The 20095-nt window shown below is 51.9% G+C and overlaps 1 protein-coding gene across 1 annotated transcript in view; it reads right to left on the bottom strand.

The window, feature by feature from the left end:
* The window catches only part of Sirpa (signal regulatory protein alpha), a 38164-nt gene extending 26222 nt beyond the window's left edge, over positions 1-11942 (bottom strand). Inside the window, 2 exon segments of the mRNA XM_036183141.1 lie at positions 11321-11411; positions 11849-11942. Coding sequence (XP_036039034.1) covers positions 11321-11402 — 82 coding nt within the window. The 5' untranslated portion in view covers positions 11403-11411; positions 11849-11942.
* Between the last annotated feature and the right edge of the window lie 8153 nt (positions 11943-20095).

The following is a 20095-nucleotide window of genomic DNA, read 5'->3' as shown; positions in this document are numbered from 1 at the left end:
TTCTTCTACTGGCTAAAATGTCAAATGCTTAACCATGTATGCTAAATGCTACCAATCTATGCAGTAAGGTGGGACTAAGAACTGATTAGTGGGCTTAGAAACACATACTTCACTTTAAAAAATATTCATGTGTAGTTTTGAAGATGAAGAAAAATGAAAATGGATTTATAAGAAGTGAATAAAAAGAAACTGTTCTCTTTCTAATGAGAAAACAAAATCAACTTAGAAGGGAAGCTAAGGCGGAGGGTGAGGCCTAGTGACCCTGGAGTGCAAGTTCCCCCAAAGCCTCATCCCTGGAAAAGTCCATACCAACAGTCCAGAGCTCCAGGTCCCAAGAAGCCCAACACTCCTAACCCTCAGCACAGCAGCAGGACGCCCCTTCCCCACCATCACCACAGCCATCTGTGGTTTATCACTTGCACGCTAGCACGTTGCAGTGGCCCATCTTCACTATTGACTAGATTTCAGATGAACTAAGAGAGTTGGAAGGCATACCTCCAGGTGTGTTTGTGAGGATATTTCCAGGCAGAATTCACTGAGGGGCAAGAGTAACCCTGGCTGTGAGTGGACTACTCCATGGACCAGGAGCTCCAAAGGAATGGGGAGTGGGGTGGAGCATGTAGAACCAGTCAGGAGCCAGCATCCTTTTGCTTCTGTCTACCAGTAACAGTTCCTCAGTCATACATACCTACTGCCATGATGTTCTTCTGCCAAGTGCACATGGCCAAGTGACCATGGACCTAATTCTTTGATACCATTGGCTAAAATAATTCTTTCTTCCTTTCATGTCATTCTCAGATATTCTACAATGCAAACGTAATCATCACACACTTCATTGGTACTATTGCCCATACCTTCTGGTTGTGACTTGGCGGTTGGGTAGAAAAGTCCATTGTGCTGGTACTTGTACAACGAGATATGAGGTGTGGATGTGGTGTGACCGTGGTGGAGTGCTTTATAGCAATGCAAAGTCCTGAATTTAATGCCCAGCACCACATATACACACACAGACGATATGTGAACACAAGCATGCTAAGTGTACACAAAAGAGTACATATATACTGAAGGCAGATTCATGTGTGCATATACATAAGTGTGCAAAGCACAAACATCCACACATTTACCAGGAGGGTGGTATATAGGGTTCTGGGTAGAAATACAGTAGGGTGCCTTATACAAAAATTTGATGTACGAATGCAGAGACATATTGGAGTACACCACTGGTGTGTGTTCAGAAGGGAGTGGGGTGAGTGTGTAAATAGAGTATGGTGGTATGAACCATGGGAAGACTGTCTGAACTGTGGGTTGTCGGTGGGGGAGTGTCTGAGGGTGAATGAGTGTGTACACAGGGAAGGTAACTGCAAAAGACTGTATGTATGGTGTGTACACAGAGGTGTGTGTGTGTGTGTTCACGTTTGTGTGTGTGCAGATGAGCACATGTGTAGGTAAGAGTGTACATGTACTGTATATGATCAGGGAGGCACTTAGAGGTCACTGTTTATGAACATGCTGTGTACCCATGTACTCATGTTTACCAGTGGGACCAAATGGGAACATGCCTGGCTCAGACGAAGCTGTGAAATGGGATTCTGTGCAAAGCGTAGTCAGAGGAGGGAGGAGCAGAATGGGTACTGTCATCAGCACCATCAACTCCCAGCGAGCAAAGTCTGCACAGTGCAAAACCTAGGTTCCTGCCCTGGAGAGGCAGGACTAACCTCCTGATGTTGGATTTTAGAGGGGGCTGCCCCAGGGCACAGTTGCATGGACTCTGTGGTTCCCAAGTTGGGAGCTTAGGGCTCTGAGAGCTGTGGCTGGTCAGTGGTTTTCCTCCGAATGATTCATCTATTCCCGCTTACAAAGCTTCCTCCTCTGGTAGGGCTGTCCTAGACACCACAGAAAAATGAGGAAGTTGGGCCTTATCCTTCAATAGCTTACCTTGGGGGCACCCAGAACACAAGTAATGACTACACATCAGTTGGTAAGTGTCATGAAAGGAAGCCTGGGGGGTCTTGGCAAGGGCCTCAATCCAGGAAGACCTTCTGAAGGTGGTGCCCCCTGAGCCAGGTCTTGAAGTCAACAGAGACCAGGTAAAGGCAGGTGTTCCAGGAGAAACCACATGAGTAAAGACAGAGGTGAGGTAAGGGCCTTGCAGTCAGGGACCAGAGCAGAGTCTTTGGGACCCCAGCAACAAACTTGGATGGGGCTGGCCTGCATCTACACCAACCTAGAATTTTGGAGGACAGCTTCCAAAACATATTTGGGGGGGCAGACCATCACTGAATTTACAGCTGGCACCACTAGACAGACCACTGAGTAGACACATCCAGCTGGTACAGTAGGCACTACCACCCCCTCTAAAGTATCCGAGTCAGAGATAAGAGACCTGGTCAACAGGAAGAGTTTCCAATTTATCTCCACAGCAGGCAACTCCAAGGACTGGGCATTGTGCCACATCCCTGGTGGCCTCTCTGTGAGGCAGCAAACTCCTAAGGTACCCAGACAGTGCTGAGCTCTGGCTTGGGGTTGGAGGCCTACATGTCTTGTCTCCAGAGGGGTGATTTGGCAAAGCGTCTTCCCTCATCTGTAAGCAGGGATCCAGCCCTGCTCCTACTCGAAAACACATGTTCAGTGGTAGAGAGCGGAGCAGAGAACCACATGGCTTCTCATTCCTCTCTCCCAGGCTGCACACTCCACCCATTAGCAAATCCTGCTGGCTCAAATCCCAAGCTATGGATGGATTCTGTCTTTCTCTCCCTGACTCCCACTGCACTCCACCCCAGTGGCCTCCCTGTCTCCACCTCATCTCTCCACAAGCCATGCTCCCCCCGTAGTCATGGCAGCCTCTAGGCTTGAATCAGGGGCATCTCCCCTTTGTTCTCTGCTGAGGCCCCCACTACACCGAGACCCAGGATCCTTACAGTGGCCCCCAGGACCCTATGTCTTTGCTCTTTTCAATCATACCAGATTCTCTGATTACCCCGTGCCATCTGTCCATTGCTCACTCCTTTGATGTCTACATACGTGGCTTGTCACCTCACGCAGGCCTATCTGGAACTTTCCCCGCCACCTGCATGAAATGGTACTCCCCACGCTTTGCTCTGATTGGTTTTTCTATCTATCACCTACTACTTAACACACTGCATATTAACTTTATGTTCTTAGCGTCCGATTCCCTGTCTTGGACTGACGTGTAAGTACTCCGAGAGCAGGGACTCAGTTTCATTCCTTGGGCTTAGAGCAGCACCTGGCATTGGCTAAAAGTTATGTTTTGGTCTGGATTCTCATCCTCCTCCCAGTGAGAGTCCAGTTGGCATTCTAAGCACTGTGGACCTCTGGCTTCGCTGTAAAATGAGGATGGTGTTGATATTAGGTTTATGCCACAGATGGAAGGGGCCAGCGTGCTTAAGGAGCTCAGCACCACACCCAGGGGAGCAAATGCTCGGTGCAGGCAGTGACTCCCATGTATCTGGGTGTTTAAAGGAGAAGGAGAGAACAGATGACTATGACCTTCAGCTGGAGGGGCTGCAGGGTCTCTCTGGCCTGACATACACAAAGCCACCGTGCAGACTGCACACACAGGGCCAGCGGCCTGATGAGCAGCAGCTGGGTCAGACAGAACCCGAAGGTGACAGAGCAATGCTTGTGGCCTGGCAGTGTTTGCCCAATGGCCGGAAGAAAAAAAACAAAACAAAACAAAACAAAACAAACAACAACAACAAAAAACAAGACAAAACACAAAAACTGCAAATGTATGTGTACTGTGACTACCCTTTGAACTGTAATGGACCTCTAGGGACCAGAAGTAGCTGAGAGAGGTTGAAGTCATTACTGTCACAGTCACTGGAGTGGTGTCTCAGCAACCTAAGAGCCTTCTTCCCACCCGGAAGTGAGGGCGGAGGTTAGGAACCCATTGGCTGTCTCCCAACTTCCAGTCCTGACTTGCTCTGAAACAAGCACCATGCTGCCCAGCATGTCCTCCTAGGGCAACGGACAGCCTAGACAGCTCCATAAGATGACAGCTGCTGCTACCAGGCCTTCCTCCATACGAGGACATGCAGCCCTCAAGCCTGAGAGCTGGCCCCACCCTATGCTGGTGCTTCTCTCAAGATGGGGCCTCCTGCTCAGGTTTCTACATTGTTGGGCTGCCACGGATATGTGTGCATTCTCCTGGCCAGGCTAAAGGCCTTCCTAAAGCAACGTGCACTTATTAAATATCATCCACCGTGGTTACCATGCACTGAGCCAGCAGAAGACAGTCTCCGGATGGGATTTCTCTCCAGCTAAGCTGATGTGATTCACTGATTCCTTTCATAGAGCTTTTCCAGCTCAGCTATTAGTTCCTTTAACCCTTCACAGCCTCCATGCAGGGCAGGACAGTGAGTATGGGTTAAAGATTGCAGGTGGAGAAACCCCAGGGTATGGAGTGGAAAAGAAGACGTGTGTCCCAATGTCAGCCAGGAACTTGGGAATGAGTGTACAGAGGGTGCCTGTCACATGGTCTCCCGTACCAAAGAAGCAGCTGGCCAGGGTGCCACAGCTGGAAAGACCTGCCGAAGCCTCCCCTTCAGAGGGAAAACTCAGTGAGATGGGGACTCTCCCTGCCCTTTGGAGCCCAAAAGCACATGATGAGGCTAGGATATACAGGGCCATAAAGACACCTAAAGATCACCAATGCTGGACAGAGCAGGGCAGGCCTCAAGTATGGAGCCTCTGGAGCGACCCAGAGGACAGGGCCATCACCATCAGACTACAGGGTACCATGGGGACAGAGAGAACAAAAACATGGTCAAGGCCACAGGATGGTTGTGGGGTCTCACTCACCCTTCCTGTCCATCTTCACCATCCCTCAACCACACTGCCTAACTGGATGCTTGGCAAAGTCCCAGGAATGGGGTCCTCCTGACAATGCCCGGCCCAAATGCAAGGTGCTTCCCACACCACCCTCATGGCGGCACCTTCGAGGTCACTATCCCTGTGGAGTCTGAAGCGAGAGGGCGTGTACAGCGGAGTGTAAACACCAGTTCTGGGGCTGCTCAGCTGCCTCCGCATCAGGCACTGACATGAGCTTCCCGCGCTTTCAGCATGTTCGAAGAGATCTGTAGCGTAGTCATGGCCTGGGCCCTGGGAGAGGAACTTTGTGGCAGTTGGGGAAACAGTCTTTGTCCGTGCAACCTCATGACCCCAGCCCATCTCTTCTAAAAGGGGGGTTTTCATACCCATGTTGTCCCTCTATTCCATGAATGTAGATTAATGCCCCCACTGTGGGCCAGGTCCTGGGCTAAGGTCCCCGTATAGGCTCAGCATCACCGTCTCTACCCTCACATAGCCTGGATCCTACTTGGGGAAGAGGAATGGCTGGAAATGACCTATAGACAACACTCCATTGATTCACTTGGGTCTGTTTTGGCTTTCTCAATAGAATGTGAGCTCCATGAGAGCAGGGGATGTGCCTACCTTATTCACAGCTACATCTCCAGGTACCTGAACCACACAGCAGCTGTTCAACCCACTGGCACCAATCACATGCTCAACAGTACAGCATAGATACAATGAAAATTACCCCAATAAAGACATCAGAGCAATCAAGAGTAAATGGGCCATGGTCTGCATTCTAGCTGGCTGGGTAGCTTGGAAGAAGCCCCGCTTGGTTTTTGGGAGCCTCACTCCTCCTAAGCTATAAAATGGGTAAAATCTATACTTTTAGTTCTCTAAGACATGCAACCTGAGCATCTATGAGGAATGGCTGTGTCCAACATTCACTGTGCAAGACTCCGTGCGCCTGCTCACACCACCCAGCAAGGCCAGGAGACACAAGAACGGCAGAAAGCTGCTCAGCATCAAGGCTGGGGGTCATTACATCATTCCTTCTCATTTTGCACATCATGTCTGAAGTTCCCCAAAATGGAAGAATAAGGGAAGACAACATGTGTTCTGTGCCAAGGACAGGTACACTAAGCCTTCTCTACCACCTTATGCTTCCACTTCTGGAAGACATAGATGGTTGGCTTGGAGAATGGGGCTGTGTAGTCCCGATACGGGCATCACCTATTCTAGCCATTTCCCCAGCATCCAATCTCCTCCAACCCCAGCACCGCATGTCCTCAGCTACTGAACTGATCTGCAGCTTCGGAGTCCCAAATGGATGTGCCAGGAAATCCTGCTGGCACCAAGGACCATGCTGTACATTTTCCACTTCTGCCTCTGCTGTTCCACATCTTTCTGGATCAAAAGCTTGGCAAGCCATTCTACAGGGAAGACCCATCCTGCCAGGGTTCCAGGAACCCTGGGCAAACAGAAAAACAGCACCAGCCATCGTAAGAGACCCCTCTCCAGCATGAAGATGGAAGCACATTTTGGAAACATCCATTGTCCTCATCTCCTGGAGGATACACTGATTGATAAAACTATATGAGATGTCCCAAGGGAGCAGGGTGCTGGAAGTCCCGGTCATCAGCCACCCTACTTGTCAAGCAAAGCAAGGAGATGTCTAAAACATGGTGGAACACAGGCTTTGAAGCCTAGGCTGATTGATCTGGGCGGCCATCCGATGCAGACACCTTGCTGAGCCATCATTTCCTCACTGGTCAAGTGGGTTAGATGATCAATCATCAATGGTGCACCCTCCAGGGTAAGTCCGAGAGCCACTAAGATCACACACAGTAGCTTGGAGGCCAGGATTATGATGATTATTTTTTAGCACTTGCTCCCAGAATTCAGGATCCTGTCAGAACTCTGACTTTCATTTGGAAATGCCCAGCCCCCTTTTAAAAGTGTCGGCCTGTATCGTAGGAGGCCTGGCATCTCCCTCCTGGGTCTGGCCTGACCGGACTCGGCATCTTGGAGAACTGTGCTAAGCTCAGTCAGCCCTCTATCCCACTGCACAGGGAGCAGCTCCCAGCCCCCTCCAGCCTTCCAGGGCTGGGAGCCACAATTCCAGACACTGAGTCCAGAGGGAGACACCTAGAGTCAGGTTGGGTCCAGAGCTCATTGGCACTAACAAGGCAATTAGATCACAGTGCTGGTTTCCTTACAACCTGTCCATCCCCCAGGAGAAAGCTGCAGGGGAAAAGAGATCACTGAGCCATACTGACATGTACTTCCTCGTGGTCCTTGTCTTCTAAGTGCCCACTACGTGCAGGGGCCATGCTAGAGTGATAGCTTTACAAAAATCCATCCCAGCTTTACTTAGGAGCACGTCAAACAGGATACAACACCGGCTGCATGATTGCTAACAGGTACCAGGACGAGCAAGTCAAAAAGCATAAAGCAGTGCTTGTATGATAGCTTACAGACACCAGGCAGGCTTTAAGCGCCATCTCAATCTGCATTCATTGACTTATTCCCTGAGAAAGAGCTGTTAATGACATCCCTCGTTTCTAGAGGAGAGAAAAGGGGATGCGGAGAAGTTCAGCAAATTGTTCAAGTAGGTGGCAGGACCAGGCCTGACTCCCAGGGGGGTCTTGGCACTGTTGTGTGTACATGGTGAGGATAATAGTGAGGGAGGCTGCAGAAGCAGATCTGAGAGTTAAATACGCAATGCACACAGTCACCAAACAAAGAAGAAGTAATAAGTAGTCTCAGAGAGGAACAGATAAAATCATGGGATGGGGTCAGAGGAGTTAGCTCCTTGGAGCAGGAGGCATGGAGAGCAACCTGGAAGGATGAGGACTCAGACAAGGGGAGGCAAGGAAGTATGGGAAAGGTCATTTCTGATGGAACAGCAGGAGCAAAAGTAGAGACATAAGAGGCTAGCTGGGGGCATGGATTTGTCCAGGAGCCAAACTAGATTGCATATTAACATTGTACAAATCAAATGCCTCTTATTCATGTGGTGGGCCAACACTGGAAGAGCTGGGTGGTCTCCCACATTGGATTCCCCTGGTCTTTTGGGTGTGTGTGAGTGGCCAGCCAGGCTTCAGTCTGCAGTGAAGAAGCCCTGTTACCTCACAGCATATGAACATGTATGCCTGTTGGAAACCAAGTAGGCACTGAGGTCTGGTGGGGAACACCCAGGCCCTGATGTTATTTTTCTAGGAAATTTAGTTCAAGGCTTTGCCACTTTTGAGCTGGGGAGTAGCATGGTGACATGGTTAGAGCTGTCTCCAGAGCCAGGCATCTGAGCACGTTAAGGAGGGTCCTCTTCCATCAGCCCATGATGACAAATAAGAAGGAACCTGTCACACGCAGGCCCTGCAAGTAGCGAGGTGGTGCATGTGGGATCCACTCAGCACTTTTAGACTCCCTTCCTTTCGCCCACCATTCTCCATCTGTTGCAAAGGGCAAGACGCTGGGGGGAACATTCCAGTGCTGGGGAATCCAGAACTCACCGGCCCAGATGGGGCCTCTTGTTCAAGCCACATCGCTCCCTATGTATGTCATCTGTGAAGCCAAGAGGCTGCTGGTCCCGCACTCAGTGGGCTTCGGGGAGACTCGACCAAAAGCCTTTGCTCACAGGAGCCTTCCCATAATTCTCCAGCTAAGCCTCAGGTGGCTCTTCTTTACCCCAACAGTGTGGACTGCATATTCCTCAGTCATTTATTCCTCCCACCAGAAGCTGTATCCAGAATTCTGGCTCCTTTACCACTTACTGCTGGGACAAGTTCTGGACTCAGTTTTCCTCATCTGTACATCACTGGTAAGAAGAGCCAAATGGCACACCGCAGGTAAATGGGTTTGTGCAGACAAAGCACCAGGCCTGGAATGCAGTTAGCTGCTTAATAAACATGGGTTCCCCCCCACACACATCAACACACAGTTCGAATCAGGACTTCTTATGGACTGAATGACTGCAAGCAAAAAACATCAGCCCATGTGTCCCCATGGGATAGGGGCAGGGATAATTAATGGCCAAAAGCACCCAGAGAACACGGCGCCTTCAATGAATCTTACCTATGCACGTCAAACATTGAAGCTACCCCCCACTCCACCCCCTTTCTTCCTATGAAAGAGGAAGTAAGAACAGCTGTAGTGCTTAGGAAAGCCCAGAGGAGCATGCTACCGTCTACCCAAGGGTCACAAGTTCACTGGAGGGGCCCACTGCCCCTCAAAGCTGGAACCTCAACTTTCCTCGGTCACCTCCTACTAGGGCAAAGGAGTCCATTCCCAGTGCTCAGACCCAGCAAGGGCCAAGTGAGCATCCTGTAGTTGACTGTGAGGGCCTGTCCCCATGTCATTCGGAACAGCAGGGCTGGCCCCTTCACGGGGCCACCCACGGTGGTGACTTCACCGGAGTCTTTTTAGAATTTTCCTTTGGCATCATTTATGTCAAGTGCAATCTTTAGAAACTTCCTCTCCTGCCTCCCGGAGGCAATAATTCACATGATCAGCTCCCTTCGCCCAAGCAGTGATCTTGTGAAGCCCAGCCATCACATGACACCTCTCAGGATGACAGTTGTGCCAGAGACAGCAGGCATTCCACCCAAAGCTGTCTTCTCTAAGCTGACATTTGGGTTTCCTGCTCAAACAGATCCATTTTCCTAGAAAACTGGACAACTGCCTTCTACCTGCCTGCAGTCCTTCTATCTTACCCCTTGTTTCCTGTAAATCCCATGCCCCGAACAAGGGAGGCCGAGTCCAGCCAGGGCTCAAGTCCCCTCCCATAGGAAAGATGTGAATTTGATGCTGAGCCCCAATGGACTAAGCGTGCAGGTTGCTGGGAGGCTGCAGCTCCATGGCTATACATCATCCCTTCCTCACCAAGAATCGCATTCTCGCCTCCCAAGACTTACACTATGAAGTTAACCTATGTCCCTTCACGGCTCTCACCCTTTCAGGTTATTGATGCCGAAGGGATGAGAACGGAAGGTCCTTCTTTGCCATTTTATAGATAGTTTTTATGGGTGAGGGTGGGGAAGGGGGGATAGATATGCTCTTAAGAAAGATGTTGTCATTCTCCTAGTCAGTGCCCAGGAAGGGCAGACTGCTGGGCTGAACACTTGTTAACCACTACCCATTTGCCAGCGACTGAACCATAGGGGTCTGGTCAGAAAGAGGTCTAGAGTAAGCATTTAGATATTAATCTGGGCCCAGCTTTCTAGACTTCTGAGAGATACCTGGGGGTTCCCAAGCCCTGGTGGATGGCAGGGCATGGCTGAAACTTTGCAAGGAGGCAGGAGGAAGCAGCTAAGACCCTAGAACCACTCATTAGGAGAGAGGCGAAATTCCTCAATTAGCCCTGAAAAGACCCAACAGTAATTGAAAACTCTGAATGGGGAGGGCACTTGGTGGTTCCTGGGAATCAGGGGAAATGGCAGGGCAGCAGAGAGAGCTCCTGGCTACCCCACCTCTTCCAGCTTGTTCTCTCTTCCCTGGGGCTGACTCTCTCTCCTCTCTTTCTACACTGCTATCATATGCCAGGCTCTAGGCAAGTGCTGGTGAGGAGGGAGTGCTGAGAACATCTTTACCTCCCTGCAAAGTCAGGTGGTACCAAGATCCCTATGTCCATAACACCGATCCACTAAGACATTAAATAAGGGCCCCTTCTCTTTCTCCCCAGCTATGTCTCCGGCCTTCCTGTTCTTTCAGGAGAGACCCAGGATTTTTTTTTGCAAAACCCCTTTAAGATGCAGGACTCCTGAACGGTGACCTCACTCCTTGGCCAACCGGCCTTTAGAGCCCTCCTGCGGGAGACAGCCAGGTGTTTGATGTAGACCAACAAAGAAGACAAGCTCAGAGCCACAGGTACATGCGGGAACTGCAGGGAGCTTCTAGAAGCCTGCCTAAGGAAGGCAGGAGGGTAGCGGAAGGAGATCATCCAGGGAGAGGCTGTGCCACCACAGGTAAATCCACCGTGTCTCCCAAGGGTCTGTTGATTACTCAGGCCTCTCTTCCTCGCTCCCACACCTCCATACACTAACAGTGCTTGCTCTGGTACTGGGGGGGAGAGCTCACTCTTCCCTCATCCCAACAGCCCAGCAGCGCGGGAGGACCTCTGCCCCCCAACCTCTCTCCCATCAAGTCTAGCAAGGGAGCTACTGGGGAAGCCAGGCGCCCTACTGCCGCCGAAAGCTAAGGCCAGCCTGCCTCCTCATTCGGGTTGGGCAAGGGGTACGTACCTACGGTAAACCAACTCATTCCTATCTATACCTTGCTGCTCAGCGCAGGGCTGCACAGTCACAGTCCACAGGGCAGATCCGTAAAAGAAGAGTTCTCTCCTGGCTTCTAGCCTGGGCTATGTGACCTTGGGCAAGTGGCTGACCCTCTCTGGGCCTCAATTCTGTAACCCCAGTTACAGGCATCGGTCGACATGAGCTGAGCGGCAGTGTGCGGGGCCTGAGCCCGCAGCTTGGGGAGGGTGGCAGTGGGAGCTGAGGGTGCTTACCTGCTCCGGAACGGGGCGCGGAGAGCAGTAGGCAGAGCAGCAGCGGCCCTAGGCGGCCAGGGGCCGGGCCGGCGGGCTCCATGGGCCGCGGCTGCAGAGCAAGGAGGGAGAGCGGCGGTGAGCGCGCTCGGCAGGCGGGCGGGCGGGCGGGCGGGCGGCGCGGGCGAACGACTAAGGCCCCTCCCCCTCCGCTGCCCCCCAGCGCCACCGCCCGGCGGGGTGATCTGACCCCCTCCTACAAAGAGAAGCCGAGCGGGGAGACTCCGGGAGCGTGACGCCGGGCCAGGCCGGCGGGAAAGGGGAGCGGACCCGAGGGAGCCAGGCGCAGAGCCAGAGGCACGGGGGCGGGGGAGCGGAGAGCGAGGGAGAGGGAGCGAGGGGGAGAGGAAGAGGGAGAGGGAGCGGGGACCGAGCGCGGAGAGCGAGCGCGAGCGGGGACAGCTCGCCGAGCGAGTGCGGGCTGCGCGGAGCCGTCGCGAGGCCAGCGCGAGGGCGGCCCGGCCGAGCGCCCCCACCCTGCGCCCGCACCTTCCCGCCCGCGCCCCAGTGCGCCCCGCGAGCTACGCCGCCCGCCTCGGCTCTGCGCGAGCCCGCTCTGCCCGTGCGGGTCCCCGCCAGCCGCTCGGACCTGCGCCGCCGCGCGCAGGGCTGCCAGGCGGTGGAAGCACCGCTCCCGCTGCCCAGAGGCTGGCCGCGCAGCACTTTGCGCAAACTTGTTTTTCTGAGGTCGGCGCCGCGGGCTGGCTACTCCGTCCTCTTAAGGTGGACTGGAGAAGTGGCGGCCGATCGCCCCTGGCCTCGGCCTCTCACCCTGGCCAGTGCTCGCCTCCAGCGGGCTAGAGGCTGTCCGTGGCGCGCTGGCCCAGGGTAGAGAATGGAGGAGGCGGGGAGGCTTGCTTTCTGCCCCTCCCCAAGAGGCCTTGTACATGTGTCCCAAAGCAGAAGGTCGGCCTCCGGGTGGGTGTGGGTCCTAGGGGCCCAAATCTTTCCAAGCTGGCCCGAGGTAGAGCAAAAGCAGGAAGTGAACGCAGGGGGAAGGGGGAGAGAGGAAGGAGAGAGTGAGATGGTACAAAAATAGCGTGTGTGTAGGAAGGACTTCAGTGCCTCTTGGTAAAGACACGCTGGGGGAGAGGAGCAGCAAGAAAGCTGTGTCAGAGAAAGGAGAAGGGTAGGGCTGGGCCTTAGGGAGGAGACTGACCAGAGGCCTTTACATCAGGGAGAGTAGCTTGAGGTTGGAGAGGGCACAGGAGAGGCCTGGGCTGCAAAATAGTGACCCTAATGAAGAAGACAGAGAAAGGAGAGCTAATCCCGAAGGACAGAGCCTCTGGATGCAAAATGCACCCTACCTCCGGGTTTCCTTGAGGGAACACTAGAAGCAGTCAGATCAAGTGCCTGGTCATCTGCAGGAGGCTGCGCACCAAGGTGGGGAAGAGGAATCAAGACCCTCTGCTAATTGGAGAGTTTCTGAGCTGAAGTAAGTTCAGAGATAGCCAGCTTTGCCTCCCATGATGGCAGTTGAGGGACATAATGAAGCAAAGCAGGCTCTGCTGGCTCCATCTCTTAATAAAGAGGATGTTGAGGCTCAGAGAGGGAGTATGATTGCCTAAGGCCAGGTCTCCGGTAGAAAGCTCCTGATGCAATGGCACCCACCCTGTCCTCTGCACCTCTGGCCAAAAGCCTGGTTCTGTTTTTGTCTTCCAGAGAGGCAGGTGGGGTGCAGCTGTTGGGCACAGGAACCAGCTTCCAAGGCTTAGATCCTTTCTCCCCATCTTAGAAGTTGCAGACTTGGAAACAGACCTTGTTTCTGCGGCTTGGCTTCCTTTAAAGCAGCCAGGCCAGTATGAGCAGCGACCCAGAACTGCCATTGGGAGGGTTACACTAGTTGGTATTTGCACTGTGTTTTAAGAAGAGCTTACCATGTACCAAGGGCAAGGACAGTGTTTGAGAAGCATTTGGCAGCAGTCCTTGAGGGACCGACCACAGGGCAGCCCTAGCAGAAATATTAGTTGTGTTTCTTTGGGCCTAGGGGATTATAACAAGAACCCACTCACAGTCTCGTAGAATATGCAGGCACACACAAATCCGAAAGAATGAACAGAAAGCCAGGCAGTGGTGGCACATGCCTTTAATCCCAGCACTTGGGAGGCAGAGACAGGTGGATCTTTGTAAGTTCGAGGCCAGCCTGGTCTACAGAGCAAGTTCCAGGCCAGCCAGGGCTGCACAGAGAAACTCTGTCTTGGAAACAAAACAATGAAAAAAGAATGAACAGAGAAGGTCTGGTAAGGAGTATATGTGCACACATGCACATGTGTGTTACCTCATTTAGCTGAGGACAACAGTATGTAACCAGCATGTCTGGAGGGTAATCCAGAAGACCAAGAGAGTTGGGAACTACTGTAGGTAGGACTCAAGTAGGGACTGCCATGTTTGACTTACATGCTCAAGAGGCCACTATGCTTGTACCAGAGAGGGCTGGAGGGAGAAGAGTCTGGAGTCAGGGGACTAGACAGAAAAGGTAGCCTGCTTCTAGCATACAAGGTAGGCTGCAGGGAGGAGAGTCTCCAGCTCTGGATTGTGTCTGTCAGGACCATGGAATTGTCCAGTGAAGCCTTGTAAAAATTTTCCTCCAAAATCTGCCTCGGGTAGGAGGGGGATGGGCCTATGGCTGGAGTCAGAGGTGATACAGCCTCCTGCCTTGTTCTGGGGCAGGCACACACTGCTAGACACAGAGCTGCCTGGGATTAGCAACTGGCGGATTAGGAAGAATAAGCATTGTACCACCTGCTATTTATAGATAGCATCTTTGGCAAAGGCGCTCAGCAGAGATTCCAAACTATACCCTTCACTCTCACATCCAAGTGCGGAGGAGTTGACATTTGTCCACCTAAAAGTCACTTGTGCTCACCCATCAGTTACTGTGAGTCCACTGAGATTCGTGGGCAAATGTGTAAACTAAATGGGCAAGGTACAGCCTACCTGGGTCACACAGATGATAACAGATAATTGGTATGAACCAGCCATCATAGCCATCAGATATTATTCATACATGCACTTACCAGTATGCATTAAGTGTCTACTACTTGCTTAACAGTGCACTGGGTGGGGGAGATGTGGTAGCTGCTAGGAACAGACCAGGCACAAATCTGTGCTCATGGAGCTGACAGATAGACCTGTAATGCTTCACATGTCAGGTGGGCATCAATACTCTAGGAAGGAATAAATAGAGAAAGGCCACGGGTACCCATGAAGAGGGCAATGAAGTTCCAGAAGGCAAGATGGAGAGGTATGTGTGTCTCTCACCAGTACCCATTTCTTCCCTCTCTCCTGTCCATGCCTAACTTGGCAGCCAAGGAATCCTTTATATGAGTCTGCACAATAAAGATTTAATTTCATTCCTTCGTGTGTGTGTGTGTGTGTGTGTGTGTGTGTGTGTGTGTGTGTGCGTGCGCGCGCGCTGTGGTACAGGGGAAAGGGTTAGGGAAGTGCCAGAGAGGAGTCTTGAATGAGCAGGAGGAGGGGAAGAATTTGGGGACTTCAAAGATAAGACACAAGTGATTTTGCTTAAGCAACAAGGGCTTTTTTTTTTTTTTTTTTGCCTCTGTCTATGAAAAAGGAATAACAAAGACACTTTTAATATGAGTGGCTACTAGTGGCCTGGATGTGAATGCAATCTCAGGAGGTTTAGGCCTCTGTAAGAGTTATAAAATGCATCCCAGTGTGTGTCAGGCCCTAAGATCCATGTTCTCTCCTTGAGGCTCCAACCATCCCCTTTGTGTTTCTAGATGAAAGGAACAAGGCCAGACAGACATTGACTTGACCAGGGCCATTCTGCCAGGCATGCTGTGGCCTGCAGAGACTCCTTGCTGCTGAGACAGCCTTGCCCATGCTTGCTCTTGATTCCCATAGCCCTGGGCTGGCATCAGCAGGCCAGGCCTGGCTGCCTTTGTGTGGGACCTGTCAGGAGGCTCCAGTTGCCAACGACCTATTTTTGCAGGGCAAGAGGAGCCATTTAGAGTTAGAGGCCTCAACTCTGAAGCCAGAACAATTAAAAATAAGCATCACAGACCCCTGGGCAGCTGTACTGGATGGAAGCTGCTGAGCAGGCTGGAAGCAGAGGGTGAGGTGATTGGCTCCCATGTGCTTTCTGACCCTCAGGTGGGCCATCGGCACCTCACAGCAGCCCCTTTCCAGGGGTGGCTGCTGGCATTACCATTTTGTAGCTGTAGAAATGGAGGTTCAGAGAGGTGTCATGACTTAGCTAGGGCACACAGCTGTTAGGTGCCCAAGTAGTCGAGATTTGAGTTCAGCTCTCAAAATAATAATAATAACAACAACTATACTTTTATTTGCTTAGCATCTACTAAGCTTTGCAGTCTTGCTTTTCTGACGTAGCCACGCCACACCTGTGACTACGTCATTTTACCGCAGAGAAAGGCAAAAGTTGAAACCACCTTCTTCTAGGCCTCTCTCAGCGTGGTCTTGCCAGAGATCACTGTTGGTCATGCCCCCCCCCCCACATATGTCCTATCCTCATCCGCATTTTCTTTTACCTTTACAGCATGTGCTGCTGTGTGTCAGTATTGCGACCCTTACTGCATTTCACCCACCTCCCTACAGCTTGGCTCAGCCCACCCAGAGGCTCAGGGATTGTCTCTAGGGCCAGAGCCAATGACTCAAAGTTTGGCATGCTGAGATTAGCCATGGAGCAAGTTACTGGCATGATCCCCACTTGTGTAGAGTAGGGCAATGATAGGGCCTACCCAAGATGTTTCTTGCAAGGGTTAAATGAGTTTGTATTATAATTGTTTGCCCTAGAACTGCAGTCTCAGGACTTTCAACACTAAACAAGAAATTATAAATTAGTACACATGAAGTTCTGCCCCAGCACACCGAGTGAGGAATCACAAGAGCCCACATTTGAAGGCAGGTATCTCTCTTTACCAGTCTATACTGCAACCACCCCACTTGACAACCACCTCTTCAGCCACAGCCCCCCACATCTGTGGTTTTTCTAGTGTGGGTAAACTTCAGATCCCCTAGAAAGATTGTTAAACATAGGTTCCAAAACCCTACCCCAAATTCAGCAGGTGTCAGGTAAAGTCTGAGAATCTGCAGTTTTACCAAAGGCCCTGGGAAGCTTATGTTGCTGGCCTGGGAACCACGCTGTGAGCTAAGGAAATGTTTGTGAGCCCAGCCCCAGCGTTCCCTGTCGATGGTCAGTTTGTTCTGGTCCTGGGAATTCTGTCTTCTTCAGGGGAAGGCGGAGGTCAGGACAGCACCTTCTCAGAGATGGCAACAGTGCTCCCAGGTGGTGGTGGGGCTGTGACAGATCATTTGCCTGCCCCCCAGGGAGCCATGTGCTAATTAGTGCTTTCCCAGGAAAATAAGAGACTGAACCACTCAGCCGGCAAGCAAGTAGGCAGCAAGCGGGCTAGCCAGCTAGCTTGCCTACCCTTCCGCCTAAGCTCATCAGGGGTGGGACGCACTGTCAGGCCCAAAAGACTGTTCTCAGACTCTGGGGATCTGGTTCTACCCTGAGCCAGCCCAGCTGTGTTGAGCTGAGCCTTCCCCACAGCAAGCCTGAGGAGGCAGAATGCTGATTACATCTATGAATATCAAAAGACCTGAGTTCCAGGGCTTTGTGCCTGGCAAAGACTGCTAATCACAGCCAGCCAACCGGTAGAAGACCACAGAAGCCCCACCCCTGAAAAAGTCCAGTGTATCTGACTCCTCACTGTGGCTCTCATACCTGGACCCCTGGATACAATCTTATCCCCATTCCACAGGTGAGAAAACAAACTAAGACAGAATGTAAGGCGCTTGTCCAAGGCACAGAAGTTGAAGACAGGCTTTAAAGTGAACAGAGAACAGTGAAGCTGTCCCTCATCACATACTGGCTTTGGCTTCGCCCAGAGCTTGGGACGCTCCCCAGGATCCTCTCTGGGTCTCCTCACCACTGAGATGATAGCTTAATGTTATCCGCGACCTTCTGCGGTCCCAGCACTGAGCCTGCTGATAGGTCAGGGCACACAGGTTCTGGTGAATGAAATAACAAATGTCACACAGCGTTGACTCTATTGACGACTCACATAGCTCAGGGCCTGAAAGACAGGGTTTGTTCCAGGGTCTGCACACCCTAGCGGTGGGACCCTGGGTGGCTGTAAGCCACATTAAAATCAGGATTATTAGGTGTGGGGAGGGAGAGAAGGAGGGAGGGAAGGAGGGAGGGAGGGAGAGAAGGAAGGAGGCAGGTAGATCATTAAAATCTGTAAAGTGTGACATGAGATGCCTACTTCAGCCCCCCTTTCCCTTTTGATTCTGCTCATGGGATATCTCAGGCATGGTCACTTGGGGGCCCTTTACACATCTCTTTTTCTACCTCCCTACACACAGCCCATTAGCCAATCTCCTTGGCTCTCGCTTTATAACAAACCAAAACCCACACTCTCTGCATCAGACCCTGCCCTGGCTCCTGCCTTCCTCATACCCTCTCCGGCTCCTTTCTCCTTGGACTCTCCACCTTGTTCTTCATTGATATAAACCTCCCGGAAGCCTTCCTCGTCAGTTTTGAAATGAAATCAGAAATTCTTAGGTAGCTCAAAAGGCCTCACAGGGCATGTCACGCTTCGGCATGATTCACTCCAGTCCAACCATACTCACCTTCCTAGGTTCTCTTGACTAAGCGAGTCATGGGTGAGCCCCTGCCTCGGGGCCTTTGCACTTATGTTGGCTATGGCAGCAACCCTCTTTCCCCAGTTAGCTGCCTTGTTTGTTCCGACCCTTCCTCCTCTACTCAAGTGCAGTGTGTGCAGTCTCCTCCAGAAAGCCTGCCTCAGCCATGCTGTCTAAAATGGTGCCCCTGCTTTCTACCACCTTGTTCCTCTTTTTTTTTGTTTCTTCTTCTCTTGAGTGCACTGTTTCCTGGTGGCTTATAAGTGTCCATATTATGGGCTGGGGTGACTCTCCACTCACACTGGGGCTCCATATAGACTCTTCCTTTGTTCTCAAATACCTGAGCTGAGCCTGTACACAGTGAGGCCTCCAGAAGTCACTGATGGCAACAGAAGCCGCTGAGCAGGAAGCTCTGCCTGTAAGGACACTGGCAGCTTCTCAGAGGAGTCCTCTATCCTGAGGGCCTAGCTCGTCTCAAGGAACAGGTGTTTTTGTCCAACTCCCGCTGCCTTCCCAGACAGGGAGTCCAAGGCTCCCTCTGGCATCATTCCTGTTTTATGGCTGGAGTATCGGCCCCTTCTACAGTACCTGCTTGAGTCTGAGGGAAAGCCTGAGCAACATCCACCACTTCCTCTGTCAGTTTCTGATGAGCTTCTGACAATGGCTTTTGAGGAACAATAGCTGCACCAGGCGTATACAATGCCATTGCCCTTGGGGCAGAAAGTCTCGTCAGAATATCAACGGAAGCCTTCACCACACTGTGTCAAGGCTGAGCTCTTCTGTGCCCACTTGCCACTGCTCACAGAGCTAACAGGCTGTGTGAGGAGACAGCTGCCCGGACACCCCACTGGGTTGGCATTAAAACCAGAACATGATCTTTTGATAGCATCCCCATATCCACCTCTAGTTTTCCACTCTTAACCTCCAGCCCCAACTGTCCTTCATACCCGAGATTCCACTATTAACCCCCCCCCCCATTGCTGTGCTCATCACAAAGAAAGCAGGGGCTGTCCTTAGCAGGACAAGGGAGAAGGCTGAGCTGCTCTGATAGAGAGCTCACGACCTGTTCAGAGCAATCTCCCCCTCCCACCCCTGCACCCCCAGACAGGATTTCTTTGTGGAGCTTTGACTGTCATAGAACTAGCTCTGTAGACCAGGCTGGCCTCGAACTCACAGAGATCTGCCTGACTCTGCCTCTGAGTGCTGGGGTTAAAGGCGTGTGCCACCACTACCCGACGTGGGGGCAATCCATTTGTATAGCTCCGAGAAATCCTAGGCCTGCCTGCGTTCCTGCTGCTTCTGAGTTCCCAGGGTCTGTCTGAAACTGTCCCCACCCCACCCCCACCACTGTGTCACCTCCCTGGAGTCTCCCAAGGACCCAGAGTCGGGCAGTGCACAGGTGGCTGTAAAATAAAGTCTCATGAATACATGGGAATGGGACTTGCAGATGAAGAGTGGGTCTTTTGCCATCTGTCATCTAGAGGACTTGTCGTGTGTGTGTGTGTGTGTGTGTGTGTGTGTGTGTGTGTGTGTGTGATGCTGTGTATGTAGCTACGTCTCTGGGCTTGTGTGTTTGTTTGCCCATGGATGTGGACACATATGTCTATTTTGCAAAAATCCAAATGTGCTGGGCTTGTCTTTGTGTCTTTGCATGTCACTGTGATTGTGTGTCTGTATGTGGTTGTTTGCAGATGTGTGAGGACTATACACATATACATATGTGCTGTCTGTGACATCTGTGTGCTGCATGCATGCTTTTTTATGTCTTTGTATCTGCATGTCTGGGACATTCTTTGATGTGTCTTGCTATGTGTGCTTCTGCCTTCTGCCCCTTCTGGGCTCTCCTGGGGAGCTGGAGTATCCCCTGTAGCATATCCTGACTTAGAGTTACCTGGCTGGCAGGAAGAAGGGCTCCACACCCCTCCCCTCCAGCTAGAGGTGCTAATCACTGGGTTATATACAGATGGCAAATGTGTGGCTGCCAGGCCTAGAGGAGGGATGGTGGAGGGGGTGTGCAGATGAGCAAACACATATACACAGAGCTAGAGGGGGGAGGGAGAGGGAGAGAGGAGGGAGAGAGCGGGAACAGAAGGAGGGAGGGGG

This window comes from Onychomys torridus, chromosome 4 (genome assembly GCF_903995425.1).
Source record: "Onychomys torridus chromosome 4, mOncTor1.1, whole genome shotgun sequence".
NCBI classification, from domain to species: domain Eukaryota; kingdom Metazoa; phylum Chordata; class Mammalia; order Rodentia; family Cricetidae; genus Onychomys; species Onychomys torridus.
This window is presented reverse-complemented; position numbering and strand designations above follow the sequence as displayed.